General features: G+C 46.3%; 1 protein-coding gene across 15 annotated transcripts in view; it reads right to left on the reverse strand.

The window, feature by feature from the left end:
• Window positions 1-15,255, reverse strand: part of LOC133348367 (nuclear receptor corepressor 1-like) — a 175,803-nt gene that overhangs the window by 111,354 nt on the left and 49,194 nt on the right. For 9 of the 15 annotated variants that reach the window (XM_061561129.1, XM_061561126.1, XM_061561127.1 and 6 more), the window contains exons 1-2: window positions 12,322-12,648; window positions 6,372-6,669 (exon numbers count right to left, since the gene is read on the reverse strand). In XM_061561129.1, coding sequence (XP_061417113.1) covers window positions 6,372-6,503 — 132 coding nt within the window. In that variant the 5' untranslated portion in view covers window positions 6,504-6,669; window positions 12,322-12,648. Of the gene's footprint in view, window positions 1-6,371; window positions 6,670-11,971; window positions 12,054-12,321; window positions 12,649-15,255 lie in introns of those variants that run through there. The other 6 variants (XM_061561123.1, XM_061561120.1, XM_061561121.1 and 3 more) reach the window with 6 other exon arrangements.

Consider the following 15,255-nt stretch of genomic DNA (forward strand, 5'->3'; position numbering starts at 1 on the left):
CTTCGACTCAAAGCTAAAGAATTGCAAAAATGCTCGGCAAAGACGTCAAAAGAATCCACGTGTGAAAGCGTGTATTCAAACCAGTAATGATTTATGGTTTCCCTCACATTCCAACCAGAGATGTGTGATGCACCGTCACAATCCGAGATCGTGATTTGATTCAAGAATCGCTGTTAATTTATGTCTCGTTTGCAGTCTCTACGTCCCGTCTCATTTGTGCCGTTTGCATTGTCTCTCATTTCATCTCGCCCGTTTCGATTGTTACTTAATCGATTTTCAAAGAAGATGAATAACTCGAAAATAATACAATTTATTGTACACGTCGTAAGTATAATAATAGTTTATGGTTCGATCATTCCCTTAATACAGACAAGGCAGGTGTATCTGCTGTGCCAAACCCAAAGATGACATCACGCCCGACGGAATTCTTGGGAGTCGACTTTTACCAATGACCAACAGAGCACCTCTCTGCCGAATCAGGCCACGAAAACAAATCACTCTGGGAAATTCACAAACTGTAGAAAAAAAATCGAAACGGACACAGATTTGCTATTTCAGGCGACGCCACTGGTCATAGTAACTCATGGAGCTCTCTGAGAGAAGCGTTTAATCTCAACACGAGCACTCCACAGTGGATAAGGTTACTGTCAAGTCACCGAAGCAAGGAACTAAATATAGAAATGACACTTTGTCCTCACAAAGTCCCCCCCCCAGGCCCTTTACACGGCTCTTCTAAAACGGCTCAGGAAATTGTGCGTGTGTGTCAGCATCTCACCTGTGCAAGTCAACCTGTTTTACCACCTAAGAAAAACAATGAGGGGACTTGTGTACTGTAATCACGTCACGCTGCGTAATGTTACAGATGCTGAATGTTGCCGCGTGCACAGTGCCGTGGTTATTCAGGCTAATTGGAACCCCCGCCCCCCGGAGTAAAGCATGCGCCTGTAAGTAATGAGAAACGTTCCTTTACGTAAATTGTGTGTTTAGTGTTTGATTATGCCTACAGGTATATCTAAATACGCGCGCTGCACAACGGGTGAGATTTGGAGAACACTTCAGCAAAAAGCGTTACTTAAGCCATCTAAACTGCTTTTTATAAACATAACAAAACATAACGCCGACGCACATTTATTCTCAGGCCAAGCTTAATCAATTATCGAAAAGAATACTTAATGGCCCTTGGTCCCTTCCAGCACTGAACAAAGGCTCCCCCCCCCACACCCTATCAGCCATATGGGGGTTGTTTTTTATCATACTTTATCAATCCGGTCAACGAGGATTGTTAAAGGGGCAGCCCAGCAGCAGTTAAAGATAGAATTCGCCAGCAATTTAAACCATAGCGGCAATGAGTTAAGGACTGTGTTATATAGTGCCAACCATAAACTCAACTATAATGTAAAAAAATGCACCAAAAATATATATACCCCATGAAATCACAAATAAGGTTTCCATACAGAGCGCCAATTTGTAAATTAGTGCCTAATTGTTGGTTAAAGATTTCAAAAAGAATCCACACACGAGGCTGGCAATTAAACCACTGCACTCTTGCACGAAAACTACTGAAAAAAACAGACGAATTATACTATTTAAACATGTTAGGCTCTGGTATGCACCGAGTTTTTTTTGTTATCCAGGTACTCTAGCTTCCTCTGTCATGCAAAATAATGTTACAAAGGAACTAGCCAAGCAGCCCAATATTGTAGGAACCTCCGAAAAAGGTCCAGAGACGTGGCGAGTTCTTGCCTTGATTTAAGCAAGTATTATGATATTACAAATGCACATTCCACTATTTCAAGTGCAACGTATAAACACTGACACTTGAAAATAATAAAAATGTTCAGCTCTTTGTCACGCAACTGCTGAGTGTCGGCCTCCCATCGCCCGCCCCTGCCCCCACAACAACGCATTTATTATTATAAAGAAATTATCAAATGTCCCAGCTGCATAAGTGTTCAGCTTCGGTGTTTCCTAAATAAATAATTGTTTTTATTATATTTCAAGCACCAGTTGCTTCCAAGAACGCCTCATATCAAAATCAATTCATGACAGAAATAACAGCAGCTATTGATTTGCAAATGCCAGTGAGCTGCGGTAAAAAAAATGAGCAGATTCAATTGATTTTCGTGTCCACTTGTGACTGTGTTTTTGTTGATCTTGCCCTCACTCCGTTAAGGCCCAACAAAGGATTGCATATAATTGCTCCTGTTTTATTACACCCAAGGCAGAACTGTGGCAAAGTGGTTCAGGAACTGCATCGATAAAATCGGCGACCCGAGCTGAAATCCCCAACAAGTGATAATAATGAGCCGATCCCGTGGCACGCACGCCTTCGCCAGCCTGCTCCGATCAGCCTGGTGAAAGTATGGTCAAATGTCTAAGCTTGGTCAAAAGACTCCATCAAATCAAAAGTAAATAATGAACGGAAAACGGCTATGCAGAGAACTATGGATCACAAGCCGGTACTGCGCACCCATATTACTTTTAAGTGCGTGAAACATGCTCTGCAGCTAAAAATGTTGCGTAGAATATGGTCTATCGTGATACCAGTGTGTGAACTTTACACAGTCTGTAATGATACCCACAAGTACAATATGGAAACACACGGGTCAATATAAATTCCAATGTACACGTTCTCTCGAGATACCAGCACGAATGCTACAGAAAAATGCAAGTCTGTGGGTAAAACGCGTTTGCAGACGTCTGATGATCGTTTTACGATCGCTGCTACCATGGTTACTGTTCCTATGAACCTTACTCCTCGATTCCTCAGCCCATGTGGAGCATTCAACCTACCAGACCGTTTCGTCTCATCCACGCTACGTTCAACAGGAAAACTGCACTTCTCTCTCCTGCTTCTTTCCCCGGGACTAACTCCACTGAGGAATTTCCTCCCATGGTCACTTTCCCCTCGCACTTATAACCTCCCTCAATCCAACATTGAAGAGAGAAAATGATCGATTGTTGTTGGCTGCATGCCGTTTTGGGCCAGTGCTCGGCAACCAGATTCTTGCAGTCCGTCGCGATAATGGCACGTCGATTTACGGAGGAGGCATTTACGGGCAGTAGTGATAACAGCGCCAGTAGTGATAACAGCACGTAGCATACACACACAAAAACCAACAGCCTGTAGTGATAACAGCGCGTAGAGACGAAGGAGACGAGCGGTCTGTAGAACTACAAAAGACACATGGAGTGCCGCGTGATACCAGCAGCCTACAGCACAGCCCCAGCAACTTCAACGCATCCCCCCCCCCTGCCCCCACCACTTTGCTGCCCCTCCCTGCCCTTGTGCGCTCCCGAAAAAAACTATTTTGTTCCGCCGCCTCGAGGCGGAGTTTTGAGCCAAGTCCCTGGGAGCTAAGGCATGTCAACGCCTGCCGTTCCTGACGGGCCGAAACGCCGACGGCGGCGTTTTCCCAAAATGAGGTCTGGACTCAGTAAGTCAAGGACCCTTACTCGTTTCCGCACAGCAGCTCCAATTTGTATTTTTACCTTTTTATACGTTTTCATATTACTGCTATATTCTTAGGGTTTTTTTTAAGTAAAGTCACGTAGGTAAAAATTTTAAATTAATAAAAAAAGTAAAATTAAAATAAAAATCAGGACGTTTCGGAGGCAACACAAGCTTCCGTCTTCATGTGGAACCGTCACAGCACGATTGCTGTATCAAGTAATTTTTTACCTACATGACTTTACCGAAAAAACCTAAGAATATGAATCCTTGCAGTCACGAATGCTTCAAATCTAGAATTACCTGCTATATTGTATTATTTGATGCCGTAGTTCAGTCTTACTTTTTTTATAACCGCACAGCTTCATTCTCAGCAGTCATTCTTTTTATTTTATTTAATTCACAACCAATCGTCGATCCACTGCTGAATTGAACACCTCCCTACTTTTTGGGGGTCGTGGAGATGATCTGTGCCAGTAAAGGGCATGCCCCCAAGGCCCGTTTCAGAGATCCCGCAACCACTGGCCAGGGAATTAAACTCGGGTCACCACCAGGTTCATTGCGATAATGTAACCATTGCAGCACTGCTCGACATCCAATTTATTGTCCCCAAGTCAATCCACTGCTGGATTGGATAACTGCCAGGGTATTGAGTCATGGTTGTCAATAATTTAAAGATTGTGATAAATGCTGTGGGTGTTTTTCCCGCTCCTCAGAAATTAGCTGCGACGCCACAGTTGGTTGTCCAACAAATGATATTGAATTGTACAAAAATACCTCCAACGCTGTGTGGGTTGTGCTAAGGTTTAGTTCATTTTGTTCAGCATATGGTTACCTTGGGAAAATATCTCGTTGCTGTTCTTATTTTCAATTCTATTTTACAGCAAAATAAACTGATGGGTTAAGATGTATGGTTTTCTATAATGGCGAGAAATGCATTCCTACAGTATCACTGTTGCTTTTTTTTCTCATTGGTGGCCAATGCGTAGTAGACCCATCTCGCATGCAGCGTGCCTGAACACCGAGTGCTGGGCATGTAACGATGGAAACATCAAATTCAATTCCTGGGTTCATGCATTCAATCATACACTAATCAATTACGGAGGGGCCTCAACATCCGCGAGGTTTCTGTTCTTGAAGATCAGCGCAAAAGTAGAATTCGTAGAAACTATGTTTGTATTTTGGGGGAAAAATGGCATCGTGTCCGACTGAACATAAAAATGAAAATGTTTCATAACGTTAATCCTGTACTGTACACGTCAACAACATCCATATACTTAATAAAAATTGCATAATAGAAAGACAAATAATACAACGAAATATAAGAAATTAAACACGTCATTAAATTATACTGTAAATGTGGAAGTTTTAATTACCTTGGATGATGATCAGGGTGTAAATGATGAGGGTTGTGTTGGAGAGCAAGTCTCTCCAAGTCTCTACAAGTCCCTCCAAGCCCCTCAAACAACTCTACTTTCTGAGCTAAACAAATCACTCCTTTCTGTCTCTTACTCTTGCCCTCACTTCCTCCACTCTTTCGACGCCTAGACCCCATGGTCAAAATTAAACAACAAAAACACCACCACCAAATGAGGCAAAAATTGCACAAAAAGGCAACGGGCACTTGAACGGTAAAAGCTTCAAGCGTGTGGATCGCGGCACAACTGATACACAAAGGCTCAGGTGCACGCACACACGCAATGTTGCCAAATCGCGAATAGTCTAAGGGGGAAAAGGTGCAAAAACCTAAACTGGTATGCAAATGTCAAAAAAAATCTCAAGGACGACGGAATTTCGCGAAATAAATATCCGCGAGTTAAGAGGTTTTACAATTGGTGAAAACTACATGCCAATGTTATGATGCTACAATTAGGCCATGGGAGGTAACAAAAGGAAATGTACAAATGAGTTAGAAAAAAAAACATTCAACCGCAAAAGTACAAAAATAATATTCTTAGATCGAATCATGCCCACCAATTGGTGACACAAGCTAGAAATTGAGTAAGAGATGAAATATCATCATTAGCCAGTCATCATCTATTAGTCTTGGGGACTAACAATCCTCGGATTTGTGTCCATGTCGTGGACTTGTATTCGTGATGCGCTGCACACATTTATTGCACGTAATAAATTGGGAGTTATCATTATCCTCCGAGCCATCCACACCCAAGCTTATTTCATCAACGCCATATCTGCGGTGGGCATCCTCTCGAGCGTGTTCCCTCCTCACCACTCGCTCATAAACTCTCAAACACCGGCCATCATACGTCCGAGCGACGTGTCATGTCCAAGCCTACTTAATATTCTTAACAGTCAATACGACATCTCTAACCTGCGTTTGGAATCTCTCGTGTTCCTGTCTTGTAATGGAATTCCAAGCATGCGCACCTTTAGAAATATTTACCCGCTTCTCAGCTTACAATAACAAATCAGACAGGTAAAAAAAAATAAGTATGCATGGATAATTATGTAACGCTTTCCAATACGTGTTTGGCCTCGAAAAATGTCATTACCAGTTGGTGAGCTGTCAAGACAGATCACGCTTGCATATTTTCAGGCATTTATTTTTGTTATGCTGTCTAAGTTTTGGGCAACCCTTTGATCAATTTGGCCTGTTTTCAAAAGCAACACAACTTTACACTACAGCTTTATCCATATGGGGTCATTCTCCGAGAGTTATCTTGCCTGCCTAATGCGTAGGCTTTTGCGACGAATATCATCCACGTCAACGTTTTTTTGGGTTAGATCGCGTAAATATATTGCCCGCCCCCTCTATGGATGGACAGCCGGACAGAGCTAACGCATAAATGATTTAAATTCCCGTCGGACCACCACGACAACAAGAAAAACGACGGTGGCGCTGTAGAGAAGAGGGCAGTGCATGCAGGACGGGGGGGGGGGGGGGGGACGTCCTACGCACCACAGGTTGGTGGGCACCGGCGTACGTCAGTGCCGGCTTGGGCTGCGTCGGCGGCAAGCGCCGGACATCAACCCCGGGTGACGGCGCGGCGGCGCTGGCGGCTCCCGTCGTCACACCGCCCGGTACGGACATTTATTTATCGGGTCTGGGTGTTGGGCGTGAAGGGGGACGTGGGGTAGAGGGGAAGGGGGAGCGGGACGGACGGGAGGGGCGTTCGTAGGCGATGTCCTCCGTGGAACGCTACCACCTCCGGGGCGCAAGCTGCCTCATGGCTTCAGCGCCGTCTGCGAACGCCTTCCTGGGAATAGGGGAGGGGGAAGATAAAGTAGCTCGTTAACAATGGCCTGTGGAGAATTCTCTGAAGTTGCAATTAACTTATTGACCGCCTATCCTGTAGCACCTGTTAGCCAAATGTCATTTTTGCAATTGTCACTGTGGAAGAAGTGCGCAGACTCGAGCAAGGAACTAATGAAAACGATGTTGTATTATGCACGCGAGCAATTGGATTACGACAGCGCCGAAGTGCTCTTCTCATAAAGTCATGACCTTAAAATTTGATCTGCAAGCATAAGAAGGGGCAATAACCCCCTTCTCTGTAACATCGTAATATTAGCCCGATTAAAAACTCATGCAGCTGATATTTTGTTTTGCTACATTTTATCAACACCGTTATTACCCTCCCTTCTAAATAAGCAAAACATACACACATCCCTACGTATATTTGTGTCATAAAACCTGAACAAAGGCCCATCTAAGCAGGCAACACGAACACGTGTCATGGAGGCGTTCCCCTCACACCCGAGCAAACAAAACGAAAAAGTGACAAAGTCCGCTCGTGCTCGCCCCGGATGCGCTTGCGCGGCCGCACACGCACAACTCCCAAGGTTTTGCCCCGATTTTCGTTCGTCCGTCAGAATAGACCGAAAGCCTTCATGCCTAATTAACTCGGCTATGAAGGCACACATGGGGAAGTGGCCAAGCGTGCACAAGAAGGAATCCTGCAGGAGGCAGTCAATGCCCGCCAGAGTGCCCGGCAGTCGCACCCCTAGACACGAGAGAAACCGCTCCCCTTTCACTTAAGTAAACGTGCCAGGATCTCAAGGTCCTAGTAACCTTTTACAGTCTACTGCTCCCGGGGTAACTTCATGAGTTCCGACAGGCAACGATGCGGGGGTGTGTGTGGGTCCGTGGGTGGGTGCGTGCACGTGGGAGTAAAAATGTTGCACTTGCAGCAGAGTGGAATACAATTCGAAAGGATCCGTTGAAGTCGCCCACCCATCGATTGAGTAACACTCTAACACACCTACGACCGCCGAGCTAAACAAAAGGAAGAGGCTATTATCGCCAATAACCTCACCGGTGCAAACGGAAGCAAGGGAAAATTAACACTTTTTTTATCATCGTCGCTTACTTTATAATTGTACACCGTTTAAAACCAAGTTCTGCTTTAAAAATTGGTATGCAAGTTAATTATAAGAACACAATTATCGGTGCCCTTACACACACTGAAAATAAAACTACAGGCGGGGCTTTTGACAAATATGCTATCACTAAAAATCCAATGGGACAATTTTTTTGGCCATTATTCTTGTGCCACCTTTCTATTTAATTAACCTACAAGATAATTAATAATCAACTTCTTTTTTCAACACTGCCGGTTACTAAACATTTTGCCAAAAAAAAATCCTTGATGACGAACGTGTTTTTTTTTCCACCAAATGTTAAGAAACACTGATGCAGAGATTACAAAGTACCCGCTATTCCAATCTTCTCTCTCGCTCTCCTATCTTGGCTCAATAAAAATGGCAAGCGGCCAAAGTGTGATTACTTAGCAAGGGACAGAGTGTAACACAGTTAAAGAATAATAAAGCGCCACTGCCATAATTAAAATGTAAAAAATTCGACATTCCTCTTCGTATTAAGCCACAAAATCTACATGTGGTTATAGTTTCATTCGAATTACAGTTTTAAAAATGGGCAAAACCCATGCGGTATTTAGCCCACCACAAACACAGCTGCCAGAGAACTTCTGTGGGTTCCCAAAAAACCAAAGTACAACATAAGACTAATTTACTTAAAGCATGACATTTCAACCAAATCTATAAGCTTTTATAAACGATCAACTTTTCACAAACTCTGGAACCTCCTCTGCCCCCTACCTTCCCACAGTGCTTTAATCTCTAGTGCAATGCCCTTTAAAAACAATCAAATGTCACCTCCCTTTTAACTGGGTTTCTTTGCACTTTTTTCAGCATTTTGATCTCTCAAATGAGGCCATGTTTACACACATTATCATATAACCTGAAAATAAAGCACACTTTTATCAGCGAGTGCAGCCTTGCAATTTTCAAGAAAAACGCCAAGATCATTTGATCTTCCATGTATGTAATATTCATAATTTAAAACACTGCAAATAAACTGCCGTGTGAACAGCCTCCAAAACACCGTATGGTCATGTCGGCTTTTTGACCAGACGTCACCATGGTCAATGCAGGTTGGTGAGAGGTGGGTGAGGGGCACCTAGAACCAGTTCGAATATCACTTATGACTCATTGCCGAAATACACACGTAAAAATGGCTTGTTTTTGGTATGAATTACTGTCAACTCATACAATTCAACGATTCCAACACGTTAGCGATGACTTTACCACATCCCTGGGGCCCGATGTTTACATGGTTCTGCGAGGCAGTGGACGATGCACTGGAGTGAACTCTGCACAACGCAGCCAAGGCAGCTGCCCGCACAGGTTGACCAAAAAGGCGTGTTGGTTAATTTAGACGCAGGCCAATTTCCCTGGGTTAACACACAACACTTTGGAAGCCCTATTAAACTCTCACAATGCCATTGTTGCACACGTTCGGAGGTGGGCGTTTTAATAAAGTTCCAATTGCAACATTAATCTTATACAAAATATCCCTCCATAAAGAGCCCAGATGAAAAGTCTATGTGCAGCTGAAGTAGGAGAGGGAATCAATACACATTCGGCACTGCATTGTTCCGAGGCATCAATATGAACAATTTTAAATTTGCATGTAATAGTATATACCGATGCTTTATTAACTTCTTCCTTCTACTTTCCGTTCCCAACAGGTGTGCAAAGATGTCTAGTTTTCTCGCGAGGTGGCAAACCCCATCCATTATAAGACGGCGCTGAGCGGGCACGGTGCTGTTTTGCCTTGGCCAAAAAGACACAATGCGAGGCGGTTAACACATTCGTCATCTTAATTCGCGACTGCCAACAACAACCTGAGGGGCCATCCATTTAGTACGTACGCATGGAGGGGGGGGGGGTTGGTTAACCCAAATGCGTACGCTTGCGTATGGGTGGGAGGTCTACTGACAATTTACGTACGCATAGGAAACGGGGGGAAGATGGATAATAATGCAGCCGGCGGTGGACTGTTTGCTTAAACACTTTAATATTATTAATCCTTGATCCTTTCTGCGTGGATTAAATATCGGCCGTTCTATAGGTGGTGGGGGGGGGGGGGTCAAGTTGACAGATGTTTGCGTACGTACTCAAATGGATGGCCACTGGCCCCGTGGTGGTGGTGGTGATGATGCGCATTGACAACATCGCGGGTCGAATGTGCTTGCGTCGTTACGACAACTGTGACAACTGCGTGGGTGGGTGACGATCACGCCACAGCCAAATTAATTTAGCCATTATTACAAGAGGGGACAGTCCTCTCAAAAGAACTGCCGGGTGTTAAAATATATTATGTAACCGGCTTTGCCTCCGAAGTGCGCAACATTCACAATTACAGCAGGCCATGAAAAGGCACAGCGTGCACGAGTTATTACCCTCACGAAAGCTGACGGAAGTAACCCTTTGAAACGTTTCCAATGAATAATGCACTTATGAGCTAATACTGTACTAGCAATTGGCGATTCTTTAGATGTTAATCTTGTCTCACCGCCGATAATACAATCCTTGTGCAAACAAAATAGATGATTTTTTTTCTCTTTAGAAAAGTGCTCGACTGCCCCGAACAGAAACGAATGAAGCAACAGCTTACACTGTACTCGAAGTCCTCTGTAACCACCAACACTCCCTTTACGAAGTGCTTCCCCGTGGGCACTTAAGGCTTAGGGATTTCCTTACACACCTTCCAGATCAAGAGAGGAGACCGCCTGCCCCTTGGCAAGTCGTCAGGAATGTATTCACACCCACCAGACTCGCAAGTTGACACTCAACATCGATTGCCAAAGTGTCCAATAATCGACTCGGCTTTACCACTGTCGTTTAACAATGGCAAATGATGACACGTGTTCGATCATATCGCGAATCACCTTCAACTCAGTATCAATGGACCTTCACCTGGTTATAAGGTACGCGCGCATACAGTAAGGAAGGAGGGGGAAAAAACAATATTTTACTGCTAAACCTGTGATTCAGCACTGTGTTGGCAAGAGCTATTTAAATCGCGGAGAGATTTGTGAAACTCCCAAACGTGTCGCAAACCTGTCAACCCCTCATCAGTGTCCTACCTTATTAGAGACCAAATCAGACATATTGGTCACCCCATGGCCCTTCTAAATCTCAACGTTCATCCGACAAAAGTCCCATCACAAGGGAGAAACACAAACAATATTTCTACTCAATTTCCCTGTACAAGAAATACGGGTAACCCGTATGGGTGGGGGCAGGTATGATGATGTCAGGGCTATGCGGTGGCCAGGGCACGGCAGTACAGCAAATGGGTTCATAGAACCCATATCATCCCCAACTCTCCTGATACTCCGACTTGCCCCCACCACTACCCCGCAATAATCACCGATTTCACATTCAATCGTGTCTTCTTGGTTACATAACTATCACTGCCTGTGACCAGACCACCCAGAATTCACCCCAACGCGTCAGATTTCGGAACGGAAGCTATAGGTTTGAGAGCCTTGACAGTTCGAATGGGTGACCACTCTTTATCTATATCCACAAGGTTGTCACATGCCGCTGCGGACAGCACTGAGCGCAGTGCAGCAAAATGCATGTTGCACCATACTTCTATGCTCCCACGTACAGCTGTGCCTGCCCCCGCCTTCACCAACCTACACTGACCATGAAGTTATGGTCAAGTAAACATCGCGACCTGCAAGGCTGGGGGGGGGTGTACGCACTCATCCAGCAGCGGACTGCCAATTGGAATTAAAATGAGGTAATGTTACTACACATCCGTTAGAATCATCATCAACATCTGCCTTGAAGTTCGCGCTAATAATGCCAGGTTAGGTTCAACTTGCGACTCGGGGTCGTCGCCTCGGGACTGCAATCGTCCACAGATAATAACACACACACACAACTCAACACACAGAATACAGTTGTAGTAAACTCTAGCAACCTCGTAAGTGACAACTAATGTCACGCTGCAAGGAAACGGAGCGCGTAATAACAACGCCCGCGAGTCCCGCGTCAATGCGTCACATCGAAACCTTTAATCGTAATTAAATCTACACTTCGCATCTCGCACACGACGAGCTTTATAAACAAAAAACAACACGAGGCACACACGAAATGACAATGCCGTTAATAATTATTATTTCATATCGCCAAGTGTTTAACGCTCGCGTGGACATAAAAACAACCTCACAGATCTCTCACCCCGGGCCGCGACGAGCAGCGAATTCTTGCATCATTTTACACATCTTTTAAAAACAACACTCGAAACGCCTCAACGCTGCTGGTCATCGCTACGACAAACGCCGGCGTACACAGAGATGAGCACAAAGTGCGAACGACCTCAAAAGTGTCGCCACGAAGCACGGAAAAGACGAAGGCCTCGCGCCAACCGATCTAGGTCACGTACCAACAACGCGCACGCGGCCTACGTTAACTTTAATCCCCCCCCCCCCCCCCTCTAAAAGAAACACAACACGAGGGGCTCGACACTAGAGTCGTCAATTAACGCCGCCAAATGAGTACGACTCGCCGATTATTTGGTGGAAACTTACTGGTAATTAATGCATTCAAAGGAGCGAGCAGGCCCAAGCCTGCCCCGACCGACGACGGAGCCCTCTGATTATCGCCGCAACCCAACTGTGACTTTTTTATTTTTTTTATCCCGCTCGTATTTTTCTTCACCTCTGCAGCGACAGCACCCTCCGACCGGCGAAGTTTCGCCGCGTCGGGCGGTATTCGTGTCGTATTTTTGAGAGTTTTATCTCGTGAGTTGTGGTTGTTTTCACGTCCCCAGTTGTTGTTGTTGTTGACGCCGCCTCAAGCTCCGCTCCCCCGCGCGGGGCGCGACGCCATTTTGAACTAAGAGGAGGGGGGTCTGGGGGGCGTGGTTAGGGCATTCGTTGTGTGGGTGTGTGTCAATGTGTGTGTATGTCGGTGAATGTCAGTATGTGTGTGTCAGTGTACGTCAATGTGTGTGTGTGTCAGTGTGTGTGTGTGTACATCAGTACATGTGTCAGTGTGTGTACGTCAGGGTGTGTGTATGTTAGTGTGTGTGTGTATGTCAGTTTGTGTGTGTCAGTGTACGTCAGTGTGTGTGTATGTCAGTGTGTGTACGTCAGTCTGTGTGTATGTGTGTATGTTAGTGTGTGTCAGTGTATGTGTCAGTGTGTGTACATCAGTGTGTGGGGAGCGGTAGAGTAGCGGTTAGCGCGCTGCACTACAAACCCAGCTACCCGAGTTCGATTCCCGCTCATGGCCAACATCGGTGACGATGATCTGAACCGGTCCTGGGCCTCCCCTAGGTCGACTCAGCCTCAAATGCGTACCTGGTGTGGTGCGTAATAAACTTCGCAACTAGGAGACAAAGGCAGCCGGCGTGGTGCTGGCCACCCACTCCCTCGTATGCCGTTCTGGCCTTCATAGGTGCTCGCTAACAGCACTTGCCCCAATCGTCTGTTAAGGCTATATGGGGGGTCTTTGTCTTGTACGTCAGTGTGTGTCGGTGTGTGTGTTTCTGTGTCCGGCAAAAACAATCCCCTACCTCCTCGTGGTGCCGGACGGCAACGCTGTGGTGGGCAGTTCCGTGGGGGGGGGGGGAATTTAGATTGGCCTTTCCCTTTCATGGCGTTTGTAACCACCATAGCAGCCAAATGGGGGCTCTGGACGGGTGCGAGGGGCTGGTAACCCCTCCACCTTCAAATAACTACCACCAAACTACGTGTTAAAAAAATTATTAAGCTTGTGCCGGAGGCCCCGGGGGGGACAGGCGTCTATGACGTCTCCTGGCAAAACCCCATTTGGTGGAGCCAAGAGACTGAATCCTTATACCCTCGGGTCTCCTCCAGAAACAACAAAAAGCCGCTACGGATTGCCACGTCGAATGCTCACTGCGGAGGAGAGGCTGCTACTCCTCTGTCGGGAGCTAGACTGGTACCGCCTGGATCTCTGTGGTATTCAGGAGGTCCGGTGGACCGGCTGGCTCCTGCCACCATGAGGGGTGGACAGTCCTCTGCTCGGGACAAGAGACTGCCAAACAACAGGGAGTGGCTCTTCTTCTGAACAAAAGAATGAAGGGGGCGTGGAAGTGAAGTAGCGCCACACCTATTTCCATCATTAGGGGAAAGAACGGTGACCCAATCTCCGACCCCTAGTAACAGGTTTGCAGATTTGCTGAGCATTTCTGTGAGGTCCTGGAGGAGGGGAAATCCCTCAGCCTGGAATCTCACTCCTCAGTGGTCCTGGAAAGGATTATTCAACATCGCCTTGCCAGGCATGCTGAGGAGAGGCTTGCTGAGCCCCAATGTGGTTTCAGGAAAGGGTGGTCCTGCACAGATGCCATATTTTCTGTCTGTCTACTACAGCAGAGGTGTAGGGAATTCCAACAAGACCTACATCTCTGCTTTATTGACCTGGTCAAGGCCTATTATACCATCAGTAGGCCTGGGCTCTGGGTTGTTCTTCGTGCTTTCGGAGTCCCTGACCCACTGCTCATGATTATTAAGGACATTCATGATGGTGAGCGGGCCCGGGTAAAACTACGTGGCCGGGAGTCAGAGTCATTCCCTATTCACCTTGGGGTGTGACAGGGATGTCCTCTGGCTCCCACATTATTTAACATATATTCCGACCATGTAGTTTGTGAAGCCTTCAATAGCTGTACCGGAGGAATTTCCATCTGGTACAGATACAATGGGAGGCTGATCGATGCCCGGGTGCAGTCAAGGGATGGCTCCCTATTGCTCAGGAGTTGGAGGCGCTGCTGCTGAACCTGGAGCTTGCCACTAAGAGGTGGGGCCTTACCATCAGGTGGGTGTGTGTGTGTACGTGGGTGTGTGTGTGTACGTCAGCGTGTGTGTCTGTGTGTACGTCAGTGTGTGTGTGGCGGTAAGTGCGCTGTGCTATGAACCCGGCCACCCGATATCGATTCCCGCTCACGGCCAACACCAGTGACGATTATCTGAACCAGCTCCCCTAGGTCGACTCAGCCTCAAATGAAGTACCTGGTGCATTGTGTAATCATCGCGACTAGGGAGACAAAAGGCGGCTGGACATGGGGTGCTGGCCACCCACCCCCTCGTGTGCCGTGCCGGCATGCATGGGATGGTCGCTCACAGCAATTGCCCCCAACATTCTACTGTAGGCTATACGGGGGACCTTTGTCTTTGTTCGTATTTATAGGTGTACTTGTATGGGTGGGGGTGGGTGTGAATGCCATTGTGTGTGTCAGAGTACGTGTGTGTATGTGTGTGTGTATGTGTGTGTGCATGTGTGTGTGTATGTGTGTGTGCTGGTAACACAAGTGCACGTGTCAGCGTATGCAGGTGTGCGCGGTGTTCAACTAGTAGCGAGCACTTGTCCCGAGTCTGTTAAAGGCTATACTATATTGGGGATCTTTGCCTTTGTTTGCGTACCACACACATGTACACACACACACAAATGGTTGCAGTGCAGCTATAATTAAAACATCATGCCGGATTGAGCAAAGT

The sequence above is a fragment of the Lethenteron reissneri genome, chromosome 27 (genome assembly GCF_015708825.2).
Source record: "Lethenteron reissneri isolate LAM-NWPU_2019-01 chromosome 27, ASM1570882v1, whole genome shotgun sequence".
NCBI lineage: Eukaryota > Metazoa > Chordata > Hyperoartia > Petromyzontiformes > Petromyzontidae > Lethenteron > Lethenteron reissneri.